This window comes from Nyctereutes procyonoides, unplaced genomic scaffold, assembly GCF_905146905.1.
Source record: "Nyctereutes procyonoides isolate TBG_1078 unplaced genomic scaffold, NYPRO_anot_genome, whole genome shotgun sequence".
Classification (NCBI taxonomy): Eukaryota; Metazoa; Chordata; class Mammalia; order Carnivora; family Canidae; genus Nyctereutes; species Nyctereutes procyonoides.
In genome coordinates, this window is record NW_026575137.1 from 17,540,650 (window position 1) to 17,563,141 (window position 22,492).

Below are 22,492 nucleotides of genomic sequence, written 5' to 3' on the forward strand. Positions count from 1 at the left end.
TCCAGGATCACGCCCTGGGCTGAAGGCGGCGCTAAACCCCTGAGCCACCCGGGCTGCCCATATGTTGCAGTTTTTACATTTTTACTTCTGTTTTTCTCTCCTGTTACACTTACAATGAATTGTAAATATATTAATTTATTATAATTTATTGTAATTATTTCATCTATTTTTCGGAAGGCACTTTATATACAATACTTCAAGTTACAGGGTAAGAACAAAAGGGTAGAATCATTCTTTACCCCACGTTTAATAATAGAACAACCCAGCAGAAAATCAGTAAGAAAATAGAATTAAACAATACTATACACCAACCAAACCCAACAGACATGAACGAATCTTGAAAATACTGTGCTAGGAGAATGTTAGCCACAAAGCACACACATTGAATGATCCCATTTATAGAAACTGTTTCAGAATAGACACATCCATAGAGATAGAAATTATGGTAGTGGTTTCTAGAAGCTGTGGGGAGGAAACATGACTCCGTCTAGCTGGGAAGGGAGAGGAAAGGTAGACATTCCTGTTTGGGACCCTGGTGTCAGATAACTCTGTGCCCTGAGACATGAGTTTTAACTTGACTATTTCCCTGTAATTTTTAAAATGAAACCAATATTAATTGCCATTCATGTGTCTCTGGAGTTTTGCCAAAATTTATGACATACTAAGGCTGTGCTAGTGAAGCTGGAAAAGGCAGCAACATTGCCCAAGAGGAGGAATGAAGAATGGGAAAGGACAGGAAGAGAGCTAGTTTCTTACCCGCATTATAAAGCTGTTGCAAGTAATGATTCCTTTCACTTATATAGTGTGCTGTGTCTGTGCAAGCACTTTGCCTCCACAGCACACTATATAAATGAAAGGAATCATTACTGTTTAATGAGCCAGAAGAATAGTTCACTAAATTATTAGTGTCTGAGTGACTGTTCAGTTCTCATGTGTAGGATCATGCCCAAATTTTTTCATAGAAAGTTTTGGTCTTTGAAAGATTGGTGTGTCATAAATATAAACTAACAATACAGTCATTAACTGGCATAAATTATCCTGTTACTGTGACTACATGAGATGTCAACAAAAATCTAAAATGCATAATAAAATTTTCTCAGTACTTTGACAGAATTCGGAAGACAATTAAGACAAGGGTATAAAAGCACTTTGTTGACTGGAAAATGCTAAATAAATGCTAGTTATTATTATCATTTGAACTAAGTGTTACTCATTTTGCTTTTTTTTTTTAGGTACATGTCAAAAAATATCAACCAATTTCCAGTTCAGTCCTGTGACAATATTTATTGGTGCCATCTGCTGGAAATTGCTGAAAAATCGACGGGATTAAGAGGAACCAAATGATAAAGAGCACAGTTCACGGTATTTTAAGTACATGTATTCCTCATATATTAAAATTAATATCAGTAAAGTTTCTGGCATGTGTTTCTTGTATTCAAATTTTCTATGTAAAATATTTTGATGATGAATAAATGAATATGTTTCATAAACTGTAATATTCATTCATTCCAGTGCTCTATTCTGAGCTCTTTAGGTCTGCCAGGCCCTGGGATACCAATTAGGGATGCAGGGTACCTGGGTGTCTCAGTGGTTGAGCATCTGCCTTCGGGTCAAGTGGTGATCCCAGGGTCCTGGTTTCGAGTCCCGCTTTGGTCTCCCCGAAGGGAACCTGCTTCTCCCTCTGCCTATGTCTCTGCCTCTCTCTCTGTGTCTCTCATGAATAAATAAATAAAATTTTTAAAATAAAATATTTAAAAAAAAAGAATTAAGGATGCAAGGAGGTGTAACTATCTCTGCTTGCAAGTGGTCAGTGTCGTCCAGCTAGTGAGGGAGATGACAGATCCATGAACAACTAAATGTGACATGACGGGGTAAGCAAAGACCCCATGTGAGAAAGTGAGGAGGGACTTTCCCAATCCAGAAGGTGATGGTCTTTTCCACAAAATATTGAAATCTCCCACCTTTTCAGGGGTAGAGGAAAGAAGGAAGAATTACAGAAGAAAAACCAAACTTGAGAAAGTGAAGCTATTAGGCAAATGGAGGTAGGAATTTTTTCTTTTACACTACCTCCAATCACAGGAAACAGTTATCAAGTGGTCTCCATGATGAATAAGCTTATTTTATCTTATTTTTAAAAAGATTTTATTTATTTATTTATTTATTTGAGAGAGAGAGAGAGAGAGAGAGAGAGAGAGGAAGGAGGGACAGAGGAAAAGAAGCAGATTCCACCCTGAGTATGGAGCCAGAGGCAGGAATCGGTCTCACGACTCTGAGATCATGTCCTGAGCCAAAACCAGGAGTCAGACGCTTAACTGACCACGCCACCTAGGCACCCTGAGGAACTGAATTTTAAACTTTATTTAATTTTAAATTAATTTGAGGCACCACGTGCAGTTAGTGGTTTCCCTATACTGTAGCGCAGACCTAGACCCCTGGGATGCACAGGGGATCACAGCTGAGCAACAGGCAAATGGTGGGTAGAGGGTCCAAGCCAGAGAGATGTGGGTTCATTCCCTTTCTGGCCCTCTCACTTCCTCGCTGTGTTACCTTAGGCAAGTTACTCAGTCTCCAGGAGCCAGCTGTAAAATGGCAATGATAATAGTACCTACCTCTTAGGAGGGCGGTTACTGGCAGAACCAAGCAAGATGATGCAACCATTCAGCAAATGTCTGACTCATGGTAAGTACTCAATAAATGTTCATTATAATTATCATCTAAAATATTTCCAAAACTTTATCATGGGGGGCAGGGCAATATACAGGAGGTCCATGGAGTGATGGTAGGCTGACTTGGCTCCCAACACTTCTAGATCTGTAGTTCCGTGGATGTCTTTGCTGAATGGTTTCTTTCTCTCCCATGTTATTCTTTGTCTCTTGTCTAGTGATTTCAGTCTTTCTATTCTTCCTATAGTATGGACTGGCTTGTTTTGTTTTGTTTTTTACCTGACTTAATTATCATACTGTTAAAGCCATGTTACGGAAAACTAATTATCGTACGTTATAGAAGTTTGCAATTATGTCCAAATAATTTTTGATGGGCCTGCCACAGTGATGTTTTCTTGCTAATAACTATTTTGTTCTCAGGGGTGATTTTTCTGACACCACTATGACAGGCCACAAGGCTTTACCCATAATACACTGCAAGGTATGTTTATGTCTGACTGACTTTTCCTTATTAAATTCTTTTTTTTTCCAAGATTTTATTTATTTATTTGAGAGAAAGAGAGACAGTGCATAGGAGGAGGGTCAGAGGAGAAGGAGGAGGGTGAAGGACAAGCAGACTCTGAGCTGAGTGTGGAGCCAGTCGCAGGGCTAGATCTCATGACCCTGAGATCATGACCTAAGCTGAAATCAAGAGTTAGATGCAATCGAGTCAGCCACCCAGTCACCCCTCCTTATTACATTCTTAGAGATAAGAAAGATTTATAAATGTTCACAAAAGTTTTATAATAGCTCTAATACATTATGGGCCTTGATTTATTACAAACTCTACTATTTTGTGCCTAAACTAGCACTATCTCCCACAATCTCTCTCTTTCAGTGTTTTAAGAGAACAGACTAGTATCTGGATACTTATTTTTTGTACAAATAACATAGATATGTCTCTATATTGTTAGCTGCTTAGAGAACAACATTCCAGTTGAGATTGACAGGAATTTGACAAGACATGACTGCCCTTGCAGTGGTGTTGAAGGAATGGAACATTCTATCATGAGGGTTGAAAAAAAATATATATATATATAATATTTCACTATATAGATAAATAATATATAATATAAAAGTGTAGATTATATTTCTTTTTTTTAAAGATTTTATTTATTTTTTCATGAGAGACACAGAGAAAAAGGCAGAGACACAGGCAGAGGGAGAAGCAGGCTCCATGCAGGGAGCCCGATGTGGGACTCCATCCCGGGCCTCCAGGACCTTACCCTGGGCTGAAGGCAGGCACTAAACGGCTGAGCCATCCAGGGATCCCCAGATTAGATTTCATTATATATATTATCACTATATATATTTTTTTCTTTGCTCAACTACATTGTTAAATATGGTAGATTTTTTAGATAACTTACAAGGGAGCCTTTGAGGAAAGGATAAACATAAAAGGAATGTTAAGCCCTATATGGAACCTAAGCCAACAATAACAAGATTAGCCTGCCTGTAGCTGTTAGCCTGGATAGGTTGCTCTAAGTACTATGTGATGACCAGAGCACAGGCACACCAGATCTTTCACTTAAGCTAGCCAGAATCATGGGTTGCTCTGAGTATTTCCTGTGGATATGTTTTAACACTAGTGGGAGCTCTTGGCATTAAGGAAAAACAAACAGGCAAACACAAGACCCACCATTGTTGTGCAAACTTCTCCGTCTCATCTTAGATCCAGTCCTCAGGTCTGGGAGACTTATCCTTAAGGACATCATTTGCCAAGACAGATCAATTTTTTTTCAAAGAGCATGCTTAGCCAGAGCATAAGGCATTTCCTTCTCAGCCTGGAAGGAAATAATTTGCTACAATCTTCCTTTCTAACCTCTGAACAATAGTTAAGCCAGTGACAGGAAATTAATCCCTGGCCGTTAGTTATCGCTGTCTTTCAATTTTAGGTTATTTCCACACCTGTTATGTATATAAGACGTCATTCAAAAGAAAATCACAAAAAGCATACATGAGAAGGTGTAGAGGAAGAGGCAAAAGGTTGTTTTTCTACACTTTTGAGGACATATTAAGGGAAATGTAAGAAAACAATAAAGTTTATTAAACATTTACTGTAACATTTGACAGTGGCATTTCTACTTTCTAGAACAGTCTCTGTCTAGTTGCCTGCAGCTGCTGTGACACCCTGTATTCTATCTAGCACTTTATTAAATTCCTGGCATAAACTCTGGACGAAAGAGGGCAATTTCTCCCTAACTTTGGCCTTCTAGACCACAGTACATGATTGTCAATGAGAGGGTGGCCTAGCATATTCTTGGGAAGCAGAGAAGAGACGCTCACAGTAAGAGATTACTTAATCTTGGAAGGGCTTTGAATTTCCACTTTCTTGGGCTCTCTACGGTCACCCTGACACTCCTACCTAATTCTGTTTCTGATGAAAGGAATAAGAGAACCAGAAGAAGTGAATCATGGGCTACTGGAACTGTAAGCTGTCCTAGGGACCTCAGGATCCATCCCCTTCCTTACACATTGAGGTGAAGACTTGACTCAAGTTTTCTTCTAGTCTTCCCACGACACCATGCTGCACATCATGACAATGCACTGGATTACATTCATAGCTTCCATTAGGTGGAGAGCAGGCAATGGAGGGACTTAGAAAATGTCAGGCACCATGCTATGGGTTTTATGTACCCTTAAGTAATATAAGGCAGATCTAATAATCATCCCTAATGTCCGAGATGTATCCAGTTTTTCCCTCCTTGATATAGAGTCTCTGCAGCTCATGATAGTTAAATAATATAAGGGTACATAAAACCCATATATTATTTATGGTATAGGATTATCTCTCACATAATCCTCATACCAATCTATGAATTATTATTCTAATTTTTCAGATTCTTAAACTAAACCTTTAAGAGTCTAAGTCACAGATTAGTGAATGGCTGAGCCAGGATTCAAATGCAAGGGCCATTTATTCAAACCGCTATGCTATGCTATGCTATGCTGCTGATGTAAAGTATTACTTATTGCCAAGACATGAGGAGTAATCAAGGACCACAGGAGACTGTGAGATCCCAGGAAACATCCAGGGCAAGGATAGTCCCCTAAGAGAAATAATAACGGCAATAGCTATCATTAACTAACTGAGTGTCTACTAAAGGCCAGACACTTTGTATTTGTTATTTAATTTATCACAACCACCCTGTGAGGTAAGGGTAATTACATACTCTTTTGTGAGATGAGGAAACTGAGAATTAGAGAAATTAAGTAACTTCTTAAGTTACATTGTTGGCAAGTAGCAAAATGGGACTGATAGGTAAATCTAAGTGATTTGAAATGTCACGCTCTTCCTCATTTTAAGATGAGTGCCTGGCTTAGGAATCAGTTTAATAGATACTGAATGTATGAATAAATGAATGAAAAAAATGAATAGGGACTGTAATGGAATATGTACCTGTTATGTAATGGCCAAGTAGGCCTTGGTAAGAATCTCTTAAAAACATAATGTTTTGTTTTGCTCCAAAAGATAGAACTGGGACAAATCCAGGGAAATTGCAGACTTCCTGTGGCTTCCTGTACAGGAATCCGGCTTCAACATGTTCATTGCCTGGATGACCTTCAATCCTATGATTCAAAGATTCTATGAGAGTCAGTGTCTTTACAGGGGCATAATAATAACTTTCCAACATAGAGCTGCCTTATAAAACAGCGATCTGCTCGTCTTTCAAGGTGATCCATGTGACCACCTGCCAGAAATGCTGTAGAAGAAATTATTAAACTGGGTAGTGCAGAAGACTGTCTGCAAAAGTGGCTACACTTTACTCTCTTCCCTTTACCCACTTCCCTTTGCAAGATGATGTTAAAGCTCCTCCCATGGAGAGATGGCATTCACCCACCCCTTGAGTCTGGGCTGGCCTTGTAGCTCACTTCCCCAAAGAGAATCCAACAGAAGCAATATTCGCCAGTTGTGAGTCTAGGTCTCAAATGGCCTTGCGTATTTTTGCTGTCCTTCTGGAAACCCTGAGAACCCTGTGGATGAACCCCAGCTGGAAAAGGCTGCTGGAGAATACAGGGCAATATGGGGAAGAGAAGTGGCACAGCCAATAGCCAGCCGACCTCTGGAAGCATTCGCACCTTGCTGGCTTGTGGAGGACCACAGATGCATGAAGCTTAGCTGAGACCAGAAGATGCACCCCCCGCTCCCCGCCCCGCAGTTAACCTGTAAACTCATGGGCAATAGCAAGTGGTTGCTGTGTGATTCTCGAAAGCACCTCCTGAGACGGGAAGAGACAGGGAATGCCTGATGTCCCGATCAGACTAGGTCATGTTGCCATCAAATGCCTGTGTCCCAGAAGGCCTCTTCAATGGACTTAGTAGCCAACATTAATTGGACATCTTACTACTTGCCAGGTAATAGTTGCAATGCTTTATATAAACTAATTCTTAAGTCTCACAGCAACCAGTGAGAAATACATTATTATTGTTGCACTGATTTGACAGATAGAGAAGCCATGACAGAGAACTGAAGACACTTACCCGGGGTACAGAGTTAGTAAATGTCTAGCACAGGTTTCCAACCCAGGAAGCCTAAAGCTACAGCCCTTGGCATTAGCCGCCCTACAGTGCCTCTTGCTATCCAATGTAAAATATAAAGGGAAGACTGTTTGCAGGGACTATACTTACCTTCACAAAACCTGGTGGTTGTGCGTATTCCCCACCCCCACCCCCACAGAGCATCAGGTGTCACCAAATGCCTCATTCGTTTTCCAGGTTTCTCCCACCTCAAAGTCGTTTTTCTTATTTCTTGTTTTTAAGGAATTTCACTGTTATATTTGAAGCTTAGAACCGTGATCAGGAGAAATGTTTAAAAAAGCTCATTACCAAAAGTATGGGAGCAATTAGAAAAAACACTCCTTTCCCAAAAGAGAACCAGTTTTCCATTGTGAGATTTTCCATCTTACCCAGAAATGGAAATGTGCGTAAATTAGGTTTAGAAAAGTGTAGGAGATAGGCTTATGCAAAAGGCTTTACTAGGGAATCAAATGCTAAATAAAATGATAAAAGCAGATCTAATAATCATCCCTAATGTCTGAGATGTATCCAGTTTTTTCCTCCTTGATATGGTTTCTCTGCAGCTCATGATAGTTACAAAATGTCTCAAATCACTATTTTTCTTGTTGAATACAATGGGCTGCCAACACTTCAATCATAGTTAAACTAGTCCAGCAGTAAAAAGCCAAGGAGTGTGTGTATCCATTCCAACATTTTCTGCAGTTTGGTAGCATATAGCTCTCTACTATAAGATTTCTTAAATGAGAATTCCAGTTGCCAAACTGTTGAAACATGACCAAGACAAACATACTTTTCTAAAATTTTCTCTAATTTCTCCCTAAGATCTGGCAGTATCATTCATTTCCCTACTAGTGTTTTTTTCTGACATTTCTTGGGACCCTGGTACAACACCCCCTCCCCCTGCATCCCACAGATACACGCAGTAGGACTTAGTCATTCTTGACTTGTTGCAGGGCAGTGGGACTCCTTTATTACCCTTCACCTCCATCCCACTGCTAGGGATTTGACTGCTGCCTCTAGGCAGAGTAGTAGAAATAGTGGTCTATCTGCTTATAGACCTTCTTTTTTTTTCTCCTCATTTGTCTAAGTAATTGTTTTAGAGCATTCTTATAATCTCATCTTCTTGCCTATAACTTTTTAAGGCCCTGATAGGGACCCTCACTTCTCCCATCTCTTGAGAGTCACCAGACTCTCAAACCCAAGATGCTAGTCTTGTTCAGGGAAGTTTTCATGGAACTCTTTCTTTTTCTTTTTTAATGAACTTTGTATTTCAGAACACTTTACGTTCACAGCAAAATTGAATTGGGAAGTACAGAGAGCTCCCAGATACTACCAGTCATCACATGCAGCTTCCCTCACTAATGACATCCCATACTAGAGTGGTACATTTGTTGCAACTGATGAATCTACATTGAGATGTCATTATCACCCAGAATACATACTTTTTAAAAAATATTTAGTTATTCATTCATTCATTCATGAGAGAGACACACACACACACACACACACAGAGGCAGACACAGGTAGAGGGAGAAGCAGGCTCCATGCAGGAAGCCCGATGTGGGACTTGATCCTGGGACTCCGGCCAGGATCATGCCCTGAGCCAAAGGCAGACACTCAACCGCTGAGCCACCCAGGCATCCCACTTTTTTTAAAAAAAAAGATTATATTCATTTATTTGATAGAGTGTGCACCAGAACTGGGGGTAGGGGACAGAGGGAGAGGGAGAAGCAGACTCCCCGCAGAGCAGGAAGCAATACAGGGCTTGATCCCAGGACTCTGGGATCATGACCTGAGCCGAAGGCAGACGCTTAACCAACTGAGCCACCCAGGTGCACCATTCAGAATCCATACTTTAAGTTAAGGTTCACTCTTGTGCTGTATATTCTATGGGTTTTGACAGCTGTAAAACAGCATGTGTCCACAGTTATAGTATCATACAGAATAGTTTCACAGTTCTTTTTTTTTTTTTTTAAATTTTTAATTTATTTATGATAGTCACACAGAGACAGAGAGAGAGGGGCAGAGACACAGGCAGAGGGAGAAGCAGGCTCCATGCACCAGGAGCCCGACGTGGGATTCGATCCCGGTCTCCAGGATCGCGCCCTGAGCCAAAGGCAGGCGCCAAACCGCTGCGCCACCCAGGGATCCCTAGTTTCACAGTTCTGAAAGTCCTCTATGCTCCACCTATTCATCCCCCTCTCCCTTCCATCCCTGGCGACCACTGATCTTTTTTACTGTCTTCATAGTTTTGCCTTTTTCTAAGTATGATATGGTTGGACCATACTATAATACTTAGCTTTTTCACATTGGCTCCTTTAGTTAGTAATATGCTTTTAAGGTTTCTTCATGTCAAAAAAAAAAAAAAAAAGGTTTCTTCATGTCTTTTCATGGCTTGATAGCTCATTTCTTTTTAGTGCTAAATAATTATCATTCCATTGTCTGGATGTACCATGCTTTATTTATTCCTTCACCTACTGTCTCAGTCAGCTTATGGTGCTGCAACAAAATACCATAGATTGAGTGGCTTAAGCAAAAAAATAGCTCTGGAGGCTGAGAAGTCTAAAATCAAGGTCTCAGCATATTTGGTTCTTTGTACTTTGTGAGGGCCTCCTTCTTGGCTTGCAGATGCTCACCTTCTGGCTGTATCTGCACATGATGGAAAAAGGAAGCTCTGGTGTCTCTTCCTCTTAGAAGGATACTAATCCCAGTGTGGGGACTCTACTCTCATGACTTCATCAAAACCTTATTACCTGGGATCCCTGGGTGGCTCAGCGGTTTGGTGCCTGCCTTCAGCCCAGGGCGTGATCCTGGAGATCCGGGATCGAGTCCTGCGTCGGGCTCCCTGCATGGAGCCTGCTCCTCCTCTGCCTGTGTGTCTGCCTCCTTGTGTGTGTGTGTGTGCCCTCATGAATAAATAAAATCTTAAAAAAACAAAAACCTAATTCCCCCTAAAAGACCCCCACCTCCTAATACATCATATTGGTGGTTAGGGCTTCAATATACTAATTTGGGAGTATAAACATTCCATCCATAACACCTACTGAGAGAGATCTTGGCTGCTTCCAGATTTTGACAATTATGAATAAAGTTACCATAAACATCAGTGTGCAAGTTTCTTCATGAACGTAGGTTTTCAATTATTTTTGGGTAAATACCAAAGAATATGATTGCTGGACTATATGGTAGTATGGTAAGAGTATGTTTAGTTTTGTAAGAAATTGTCACTTTGCTTTCCACAACAGGGTAACCACCTTGTATTTCCACCAGCCATGAATGAGTGGTGCAGTTATTCCATGTCCTTGCTAGAATCTGATGTTGTCAGCGTGAGACAGGGACCATGGGAACAAGACTCAAGTGAAAAACATTGTGTACCTGGGGCACTTTCTGTTGGCTGTTCCTCTTTTTTTTTTTTTTTTTTAAGATTTTATTTATTTATAGAGATACAGAGAGAGAGGCAGAGACACAAGCAGGCTCCATGCAGGGAGCCCAACGTGGGACTCGATCCCCGGTCTCCAGGATAACACCCCAGGCTTCAGATGGCGCTAAACCACTGCGCCACCAAGGCTGCCCTGTTAGCTGTTCCTCTTAAACCACTTTTCTTACAGAGCAGAAGCAGGATGTGGCCCTACCTACCAGCAAGACTTAATACAGATCGTGATCCAAAACCCACCAATAAGCTGCCTGAGCTGCCTGCCAATTTTGACCAATTAGGAGGAGGCCCTTCCAGCCAATCAGAATGAGGCATCCCCCCCCCCCTTTTTAAAGATTATTTATTTGTTTATTCACGGGAGACACACACCGAGAGGCAGAGACAGGCAGAGGGAGAAGTCGGCTCCCTGTAGGGAGCTCGATGCCAGACTCCATCCCAGGACCCTGGGATCAGGACCTGAGCAGAAGGCAGCTGCTGAACCATCCAGCCACCCAGGTGCTCTTCCCCTTCCTCTTGTTAGTAATATCAGACGGTGAGAACCTGCGCTGCAGCTTTCTCTGTATAGACAGGACCCCCCTCAATTGGTGGAAGCCAGCTTGACTAGTTTTATTAGTGCTGTCTCCCTTCATCTTGAGCTGTAGCCCTAATAAAGCCTTGCCCGTGCCTTTGATATTTGGGTCCAGCCCTATGTCTATCCATGTCCAACTTTGGTAACAAGTGGATGTTGTGGATGTTGGCCTTCCTAATAGGTGTATGGTGGTAAATTGTTGCTTTTACCATTTTTATTTCATTTTTGTCCTTTGCTGTTGTATATATACTACATTGTGAAATTTTTCTTCAGAATATTTTTATAAAAGTAATATATATTCAGTAAGAGTAGCCTTTGCACATCAGCCTCTGCCTTAGACTCTATTTATTCCGATCAGTCACAAGGGACCCAATGTCAATAGTTTCTTATAGCTCCTTGGAAATATATCTTGTTATCTCTCTGCTCCATCTCTGACATTCCTCCCCACCACCACATGCTGATCTCACCCAACTTAAATGTAGACCTGCCAATTGTGTCTTTGGTTAAAACCAATTGAAATTTATTTAGGAAAACATTCTATAACTTTCATATTTGTCTTGTAATTATAATAAGCCCTGAGAACAGCTTTTATAATTTCAAGTGTCTATGGTTGTTCAACTGTCCACATAATTCTTAGTGTCATTTTTGCTAAAATGGATTTGTTAATCAAATTAAAATGCAAGTTTCTTTTATCCAAAGTTTTTACTAAAATGAAAATATTCTACTCATGAAGTTCCTGTTTAAATCATCTTTCTCTCTTTTTAATAAAATACCATCCTTAAGGTTATAATCCATTCAATTTGAGCAAAAGGAGAGCCATTTAAGCAAAAGGCATGTCTTAGCATTAAAATGAGTGACCATCCAGAATCTTATTTACAAAGAGACCAAAATTGACCCACATTTGTTGTTTGTTTTGAGGCAAAATTGGTATATAACATGAGTTTCAGGTATACAATATTGTAATCGTGGCTTTAGTTGTCCATTAGCAGCTTCATTTGAAGGCTGAATTCACCTTGAGTGTGGATTTCCACTTTCGGATATAGCAGTGAGAGAAAAAATCCAGCCCATGGGAGAAGATAATGAAGAAGACTTCCTGATGGAAAGAAATTCCTCATCATAAATGGAGAAGGGGCAGGCCAAGTACTGTGGGAGAAGCATTTCTTCTTCCCTGGGACTCCCCACTTCCCACCTCCCCCCCTTCTGCCTCCTTCTGGAGGAAGAAGGAGCCTCCAAGTTGAAGAAAAGCAAGGGACAGAGATGGGGAGAGCTTATACTGGCTTGAAGATGTGTGCAGTAAGGAACTTGCGTATCCATACTGCCCAGCTCTATTGCCCCTCAAATACACACCTACATACATCTACACCTATACACATAAATGTCTTGAGTTTTTTTAAAGTTATACAAACAAAAGTTAACTAGTTCTACAAAATGTATTATTAATAAGAACACAAGTCGGCAGCCTCCCCTTCCACTGTTCCCCCTTTCTTAGTTGAAATCAGCTCTTGTGGTTGTTATTAACTGCCTCAAATTCTGAGTTATTCCATTTCCCTGGTCTCCACTATACTATTTTCCTCCTTTCAGGAAAAGTACAATTTTAGGGGTTCTTTAAAAAAAAAAAAAACATAAGATTTAAAATATAGAATTAAAGCTGTAGAAAGGTCCCTCAAGTTTAAGCTTCATTAGCTTCAGGGCAAATCTCTGCCTCTGCCTTCAAGCAAAAATACACAAGATCTATTGTATTAAATTATCCCATAGCTCCCTCTAAACATTCACATGCCATATTTGGTATGTCAAATCTCTTTATAATGTTATATTCATGTTGCTCCTCAAAGTCCACCTCTTCTATAAAATTTTTCTATTGAGCTGCAAAAATATTGTTTCTTTAATTCCAGTTTCTGTAAAATTTAATTTATATTTTCCTTTATTTGTCTCCCTGTAACACATACTTATCCCATTTGTTTTTAAGACAATTAAAAAGATATATTTAGTCATTAACAGCAGATACAGATAATGCACAATTAGGGGTAAAGCTAGTTTTGCATATCAAAGGGAATGAATTTAGCTATTATTTATATTACTAAATTTGAGACGGAAGTCCTTTCTCCTAGATGCTACAAGCTTTAGAGGAAAATAATCATTTCTAATATTGGACTTAATACAACTGCTTTGCTAGAAAAAAAGGATAAGATATTTAATGTTAAAGGTGACCAGATGGTAGGTATTGAAGTCTCTAAAAGTAAAATCAATCACAGTAAACTCATAGGTACAAAATATAATTCAAAGTGTTAGTAGAGCTGAAGCTGTTTTTCTTTGGCATTATGAATCTTTTTATTTGCAAATGACAATACCAGAGCTCCAAAGACACAATCTTACACATCAAACTGTTATTAAAAATATGTAGCTCTTTCCTGCAGTGTCATGTTACTACTGAAATTTTTATTTCCCAGTAATATCGAAGGTAGTCATTAGAAGGTGCATTATTTCTAGCCAACCATAATGGATTCAATCACAGCAAAAGGTTAATGGCTCTGCCTACAGATGCTGCAGCAATTAGCTTTTAGAGCAGGGAGTGACAGGCCATGCACTTCAAGTGAAAGTTTTTAAATAAAGGCTATCCTCTACTTTGTGTTCATAGGCTCCTCCAAATTAAGTCAGTAAGCCATCGAATTCACACACGTTACTTGGAGGGACTGCAGCCACAGGCAGAGCGTTCAAGGGTTAGGCAAACAAGAGTTTGGGAGGGAATTTCAGGAGGGAAGGAACCCTGAGAACCTAAGTTCCTTTCTCCCTCTGTTGCTTTCTTTGCCGGAGCTCACCCAGCCTCCTCCTGCTGGGGTCCCCCTACTGCTGTTTGCTCTCTCTACTCCTAATGCCTGGGCATCAGGTCAAGGATTACAAGTAGGTCTACCTACCTGATGTGGGCAGACTCCAGGCAAGAGTACAAAGGAGGACACCGTACTCCATGTCTACATACCGAAAAGCCCTAAAGAAAGCTAACAAAGTGTTAAATAAAATATGTTCTGCCTCCCTACCTTTATCACAAAATTAAAACAATTTTAATGTATAAAGCTATATTTTAATGAGTAGGCAAATTACCAAGTTCAAGAAATGTAATTATTATTATGTGCATCTGCTTAGCCTGGTGATGGGCCAGAGATGTTTGGATAAGTAATAAAATAAAAACTTAATGCAATTTACCAATGGTATATTTACTCTATAAAATTTATTTTCTTCTCTTCATTTTAGTAACATCACCTAATTTTGTTATTAGAATCATGGTTTTCATATAATCAGTGTTCTATTAACAACAATGCTAAATTATATAACTTTTCTGAGTTGTTATAGCCCTTGGAACTTTTGAACTTAATTCAGAGAAACTTTGTTCTGCTAAGGCAGTAGCAACTGAAATATTCATCAAAGTCTTAAAGCAATACTTATTTTAGAAAATGAAGAAATAGAGTTTCTGGTCTGGGGATAGGAAAGCCTGAAGTCTTAATTGCAGAATTTCTGGAGACTCGTTATGGACACGTCTAAGAGTGAAAAACCGCACGGGGACCCAGTCTTCAGGGCACTCCCACACCTTGAGCTTTACTTCCTGAAGGTCTACCAGGTTCTGACAATAACTGGTGGAGAAAAATCCCCTCACATTCCTACCAGGGGAAGGAAGAAAAATATCTTATTGAAATATGCCTGAGCATTCTGTTCTTCTTAATAAGACTTGAGAAATTATCTTGTCAAAGCTTAACCTATTGGGATTCTTTCTATCAGAGCTTAACTGACCTGAGAGAAGAAAAATACCTGACCCCTCTCAGCCCACTCCGAGGATATTGTCCCACCTGAGAGGAATATAAACTGATAGGCTCTTGTAAAATTCACAGGCTCCCTAAAAGACTGAGACCTAATCATAGATCTATAGAATGTTTCCCTACCCCACTCCCGCCCAACTCCACATCACTGAAGCCTCATTTACCACTATTCTTTTTCCTGGTACATTGTGTCCGGCTTTCAACAAAAAGTTACAGGGGGTAGTACAATGCAGGAAGACTCAATCTGAAGAACCAGAGCAAGCCTCAGAACCAGACTCAGATATACAGAAATGTTGGAATTATCAGACCAGAAATCTAAAATAACTACGATTAATATGCAAAGGGCTCTAAGGGAAAAAATAGCATGTAAAAACAGATGGGTAATATAAGCAGATACAGGCACACCTCAGAGACACTGTGGGTTGGGTTCCAGACCACTGTAATAAAGCAAGTCAAATGAATGTTTTGGTTTCCTGGTGCATATAAAAGTTATGTTTACACTGTGCTGTAGTCCAGTAAATGCGCAATAGCATTATGTCTAAAGAAACAATGTACATACCTTAATTAAAAAATACTCTACTGCTAAAAAATGCTAACCTGGTCTGAGCTTTCAGTGAGTCATAATCATGGATCACAGATCACCACAACAAATACAATAATAATGAAAAAGCTTGAAATAATTTGAGAATTACCAAAATATGGCACAGAGACATGAAGTGAGCAAATGCTTTTGGAAAAATGGTACCAACAGATCTGCTCAAAACAGGGACAGGTGCTGGGGTATGGGGCAAGTCCAGGGCTGGAAGCCTGTACAAGGTGTGTATGTCGGAGGGTGCAGTTACTTTTGATCTGGGGCCCACAGTCTTCCTCGCCCAGACATTCTGTCACCGTCCTTGTCCAGCTTTGTTCACTATGAACAGGATAGAGAGTCCAGAAATATATCCATATAAATATAGCAACTCATCTTTGACAAAGGAGAAAAGACAATACATGGAGCAAAGATCATCTTTTCAACAAATAGTCCTGGAACAACTGGACATTCACAAGTCAAACAATTTTTTGTGAAGATTTTGTGTAAGATTTGTGACCAGATTCATTAACTCAGAAGAGATTATAGACCAAAATGTGAAAAGCAAAACTATAAAACTCCAGGTGCCTAGGTGGCTCTCATTGGGCTCTGTGCTCGGTGGAGAGTTGGCTTCTCTCTCTCCCTCTGCCTGCTGCTCCCCCTACTTGTGCACTCTCTCTCTGTCAAATAAATAAAATCTTAAAAAAAAAAAACCTCAACAATTATAAAACTCCTAGAAGATAACATAGGAGAAAATATAGAAGTCCTTGGGTTTGATGATGACTTTTTCTATACAACACCAAAGGCATGATCCATGAAAGAAATAATTGATGGACTGGACTTCATTAAAATTTAAAACTTCTGCTCTACGAAAGGCAGTGTCAAGAGATTTTGAAGATAAGCCACAGACTGGGAGAAAATATTTGCAAGAGATATACCCGATAAAGGATTGTTTTCCAAAATATATAAAGGACTCTTAAATTCCAACCATAAGAAAACAAACAGCCCACTTTAAAAACTGGCCAAAGACCTTAACAGAAACCTCATCAAAGAAGATACACAGATCACAAATAGTGTGTGAAAAGATGTTCACATCGTATGTCATCAGAGAAGTGGAAATTAAAACAACAATGTGATTCCACTCTGCTCCTATTAGAATGGCTGAAATACAGAACATTGACATCACCAAATGGTGTTGAGGATGTGGAGCAGCAGGAACTCTCAAACTTTGCTATTGGGAATAAAAAATGGTAGGGCCCTTTGGAAGACATTTTGACAGTTTCTTATAAAACTGACTTGGTATTTGCCCAAAAGAGTTGAAAACTTAACATCAACACGATAACTTACTCACAGGTGTTTACAGGAGTTTTAGTCACAATCACCAAAACTTGAAACCAACCAAGGCCTCTTTCAGCAGGTGAATGGATAAATAAACGGTGGTACATCCAGACAATGGAATTTTATTCAGCACTACTGAGAAATGAGCTATGAAGCCACGAAAAGACACTGAAGAATATTACTAAGTGAAAGAGGCCCAATCTGAAAAAACTACATATTCTCCAATTCCAACCATATGACATTCTAGAAATGACAAAACAAGAGAGAGACTAAAAAGATCCTTATGTTCCTTATGTCTTCCTTAGGAAGAAAGGAGGGATTAATAATAGGTGAGATGATGTGAGGCATAGCTAGTACTAAACACTAGATTGACTTCTAAAGTAGTTCAACTATTAGGGTTCTTGTGGGACCTGCCAGAGCTAGAAGTCCACTGCCACCTGTGCCTCAGGTGGGGGTGGCTGGACGCCCAGAATTAACAAAAGGGATTTTTTTTTTGGGGGGGAGGGACAGTTACCCAGGAAGTCACCCACTTTCCAACCAACTTGGACAACTGACTTCTGGGGCAAATCTGCCCCCTTTGAGAATTCTTTTGTGCCCTTTAATCCGAAATGGAGTGGGTTCTCTTAAAGGATCTGTCGGGGCTCCGAGCTTCCAAAGACCCTTCGAGGCCGAAGCCCTCTGGCCCGGGACAGCGACACGCGGGGCGCGCACAGCGGGGCCCGCGGCCGGACACGGTCCCTAATGGGGCGCCGCCCGGCCGCAGCGCAGGCGGGGCGGGGGGGGAGGGCCGGGGCCGCCGCCGCCGCCGCCGCCGCCGCCGCCGCCGCCGCCGCCGCCGCGAGCCCAGACCTGCCCGCCCGACCTGGCGGCGCAGTCTCGCGGGATCGCTCAGCCCTCGCGCCCCGGGCCGCTCCGAGGCAGCTGGAGTCCCGACGCCTCCCGGAGCGCTCTCCGGGCGCGGTGGGCGCGCGTGGGCGGACGGCGGGAGGTGAGGCTCCTTCTCGGCCGCGGGCTGGGGGGCAGGTGCCCCGGGGTCGCGGCGGGCCTCGGGGGCGCAGGTGCGGGGCGCGGGGGCGCGGGGGCGCGGGGGCGGCGGGCAGGCCGCGCAGGCCCGAGTGTGCGCAGAAGTCGGGGAGCGGCTCGTGGGGACGCGGCCGGGGCCCCGCTCTAGGCCCGGGGCAGGTGCGGGTGTGGGGCGGGTTCCCGCGCCCGGAGCTTGGCCCCGGGGGGGCGGGTGTTGGGGGGCGGCTGGTCGGCCCTCGGGGGCCCGCAGCCCGTCCTCCCCCAGACACCCGTCGCCCTCTTGGCCCAGCTTTGTTCCTCTTCCCCTTGGGCGGGGTCGCTGCTCGCCCCAGCCCGGGAACACGAACTTGGTCCCCCGGGAGGAATCCTAGACGGCTCCCTCTAGGTGGCCTTGTGAAACCACCAGTGTTATCTGCCCGAGACTGCCGCAAAAGCGGGCCCTTTGGAGCCCCTAAGGAGTTCAGGAACTCACTAGGTCTTCAGGAATTTCCCTGGGACTCGGTGTTCTTGCGCGCGATCAGATACCCGACAGGGGCCCCTTAGAATCTGCCATCGTGGATGCCCTTGGTACCTGCTGCTTTCTCCCGAGCCCCGCGCGCTTCTCCTGCTCTTCTGCGCCCCCTCCCTCCGCCCCCTCCGCCCCCTCCGCCCCCTCCGCCCCCACGTTCGCCGCGCGTTCCGGGCGGCCCCAGCGTTCTACCACCGGTTCCCTAGAGACGGGACTTCCTCGACAAATTAAACATTCTGCGCAAAAGCAGGTGGAAGACTCTCTGGAGGGGACGGACTTCTCCGTCCTTTCTCCAGGGTTAGTTACCGACGGTGAAAATCTTAACTCTGCACTTGGATGTCCACATTGGAGCTGATGACCGGTGTTGCAGATACACTTCTCTTGTTTTTTTTTTTTTTTTTTTTTTTTTTTTTTTTTACAGCGCTTGACCCAGAACTCATTTCAGGAAAAGAGCTTCTTCCTTCAAAATGGCCAAATAATGAAAGAGGAATCTGAACATTTTATTTTCGGATGGAAATCTGAGAATGAAGAGATCGAGCGATTAATCCAAGCCATGTGCTAAAACCAGGAAGTTGAGGAAAATGGAAATGTTTACATTCTTGTGGACGTGTGTTTTTCTACCCTTCGTAAGAGGGCACAGTCTTTTCACTTGTGAACCAATCACTGTGCCCCGATGTATGAAAATGGCCTACAACATGACGTTTTTCCCTAATTTGATGAGACATTATGACCAGAGTACAGCTGCTGTGAAAATGGAGGTGAGTATTTCTTCATACATTTGTAGAGAAATAGTTTATGTTATGCCCTGGAATAAACTGTAAATGTGACTTTTTTTTTTTTTTAACGCAGTAAGGGATTTCTTTGGTTGTGCACAAGTCATATTTTGAATACATCCTTTAAAAATTAGTTTCCCCTACTAACTTATGTTTTGTGTAGATTTGTGGCCCTTGTTAGTGGATTTGCTTAAGATACGGTTTATTTTACATGAGATGTAGCGATGATTTTGCAATATCTTGCTCCTGGCAAATATTTTGCCTTCCTGAATCAACTGTGGTGGTTCCTCTGGAAATGTGAATTCTGAATTTTTCCTAATTCATTGAACATATGTTCTGTATTGCCTGGATTAAAAGTGCTTGAACTACATACGTATATTTTCATAAGTAGTTGTAATGTTTACCTGGCACAGTTTTTCTAAAATAAATCAATTACCGGAAGACTCGGGAGCTATAGTGTTTTTTTGCTAAAAAGTGACTTTTTTAAAAAGCATAGCACTTACGTACTCTTTTAAGGATACCTGTTAAAAGAAACCACATCTGGGGAGGAGCAGAGTGACACTAAAGACTGCCTTAGGTATTTCTGTTACCTGCCTCTGGTTTATAGATATGCAGATTGCCAGGGATGTGTGGGAAGAAAGTTACCTGTAGAGACAGGAACCTGCCCTACTGCACAGATCTGTTAGGTTGGTAAGTGTCATGAAGGAAAGAATACAAATATTGTAGTTTTTCTTCAGAAGAAGGGTCCAGCGGTGGTAAAGGCTTTTTTCCCTCATTTTCCCTCAGAATGTTGCTAAGAGATGAAACTCCTACAATTTTAATATAGATAATAATTTAAAAGGTGAGTAGATTTAACTTGTGCATTCAAAAGTTCCCCATTGGATTCAGGTCTAAAAAAGCTGAGCATTTAAATACTAAGTACATGTACTTTAAAAGGATACTACAAATTACATTATGGTAATCTTCCAGTGGTTTTTCAAACCACTGCATTGCTCAGTGCTCAAATGCAGCGATACTTTCATTGATTAATCAGAACCATTTTGATAGTTTAATCTGAGCAAAATAAAGTATGTAATGAGTACCTTCAAGGAATAGGAGTACCTTCAAAGAATAATTATATCATTCATCTTTTCTCTGATAATATGTTTTATAATTCATGTCTTATAGAGTTCTTTAAAATATTTTTGTTTTTAAATCTGATTTCCTTTCTGTATAGTAGCTACAGTGTTTAAATTATAACAGTGGCCTTATAAATTTACGTCATTTGGAGTTCATTATCAGTACCATTGTAGAGAGAGGGGAGAGATGCATCCTTGCTATTAAATCCTGTAATTTCAAGATGAGAAGAACTACATGTTGTCCCACATGTCTTTTAAAAAACAATTGTTTCTGATTAAAAGAAAAAGTTGTTGGACAGCCTGGGTGGCTCAGTGGTTTAGTGCCACCTTCAGCCCAAGGTGTGATCCTGGAGACCCAGGATCGAGTCCCACGTCAGGCTCCCTGCATGGGGCCTGCTTCTCCCTCTGCCTGTGTCTCTGCCTCTCTCTCTCTCTCTCCATGTCTCTCATGAATAAATAAAATCTTAAAAAAAAAAAGAACAGAAAAAGAAAATGTTGTTTTTTATTTACCTAGCTTCTTTTTTTCCCCCAGGTAGTTTTGTGTCTGAACCTTATGAAGGCATTTTTGTTCTCACCACCTTTATTTGATTGCTAACATTAGCAACCTCATTATATAATCTTCCCCATATGCTAAGCGTTTTCACAGACTTTACTGTTAAGTTTTATTCTATAAAATCATGCTTCAGTAAGTTTAAGGACATAAGAGAAGGAAGCCATCAAGCAGTTGTTTAATACAGCATTAAACTACAAAACAGGAAAAGGACACGGAAAAGCAAAGAATATAAACCTTTGTCAGACTGTAAATCCCTGTGTATTCTTTTATTTTATTTTTTGTCCATGGTGTTGTGCTTTTACAAGCGCCCCATCCATATTTGTCCTTAGCCAGAGACATTCTCTTTTAGTTCCTATAATGAATGTCCAAAATCCTATAATTTGAGAGTTGTGACATTAAATATCATGCAGAGCTGCTTAATCTTTTTTTGTACCATTGACCTCTTCTCAGAATAAGAGAATGGTTTAAAATTTAATTTAGATGAGTAGCATTACAAAGGAAACCAATTATATCGAGATATACTTCTGTTTATAGCCCAGATCAAGAACCCTGAACCCTTCATCATATAGGTGAAGGAACTGAAGCTCAGAGAAGTTATAATTTGTTCAAGGTCTGAGACTAGAATCTGACAAGGTCTTCTCTGTCAACATAGACCAGATGTCTTCTTTAAGTGTTTTTTAGCCTTTGGCCTTATTGGATAAAAAAAGAAAATATTTCCTAAATTCAGAATGTGATGTGTTAATTTCGGTCTTTGCTGCTTCTTGCAAATTTCATTTCTACAAAAATTAAGCTGGGAATTTTTTTTTAACCTCTATTCAGACCTACTTCTCTTTCTTCTTCTCATCTGTGCCATGAATGCAGAGTCTCCTCACAGTTTTCACCAATTGCTCTTCTCTGGTGATTTTATTAAAATGCAAACCCACATGGTCCGTGTTGGGGGTGGCATTCTTGACCATTTCCCTAGAGCTAGAAGAATAAACCTAACTTTAGTGTGGCTCTCAAGGCTCTTCATATGCAACCCTGCCTTCCTGTCCAGCTTCCCATCTTGTCCCTTCAGCTGTTACTCTCTGCTTCAACCAAGCTGACCTGTTTATAGAAATCACATCAATAGTATTCTCTCACTTCTGTACCTTTGTACACATAGTATCCACTGCTTCCTCCGCTCTCTACCCCTCCTTCACCTGCTCAGTTTCTGCAGGTTTCAATTAAAGCAGTAACTCAGTGCCCAGTGAAGCCTTTCTTCACCTTCCTCCGAAACATAGGTAATCTCACTTCCTACACTCTGATGGTACTTAAAATATACAATGGTCCTTATACATATTATTCAGTATTGCAGTTAGTTATGTGGCTCTCACTAGATTGCAAGTATGTTGAGAGGAAGGATGGTGTTTATTCTTTTGCTTTTCAATTTAAAAAAATTATTTATTCATGAGAAAGACAGAGAGAGAGGCAAAGTCACAGGCAGAGGGAGAAGCAGGCTCCCTGTAGGATCATGCCCTGAACCTAAGGCAGATGCTCAACCACTGAGCCACCCAGGTGCCCCTATTCATTTTTCCCCCTAATTCCTAGTATAGTGCCTCAGAG

The 22,492-nt window shown here is 41.2% G+C and overlaps 1 protein-coding gene across 2 annotated transcripts in view; it reads left to right on the plus strand.

Moving 5' to 3' along the window:
- Nucleotides 1-17,782: 17,782 nt before the first annotated feature.
- FZD6 (frizzled class receptor 6) overlaps nt 17,783-22,492 on the plus strand; it is a 41,453-nt gene continuing 36,743 nt past the window's right edge. Inside the window, exons 1-2 of one of the 2 annotated variants that reach the window (XM_055303401.1) lie at nt 17,783-17,921; nt 18,886-19,222. In XM_055303401.1, the coding sequence (XP_055159376.1) occupies nt 19,046-19,222 (177 nt within the window). In that variant the 5' untranslated portion in view covers nt 17,783-17,921; nt 18,886-19,045. Of the gene's footprint in view, nt 17,922-18,885; nt 19,223-22,492 lie in introns of those variants that run through there. The other variant, XM_055303402.1, reaches the window with a different exon arrangement.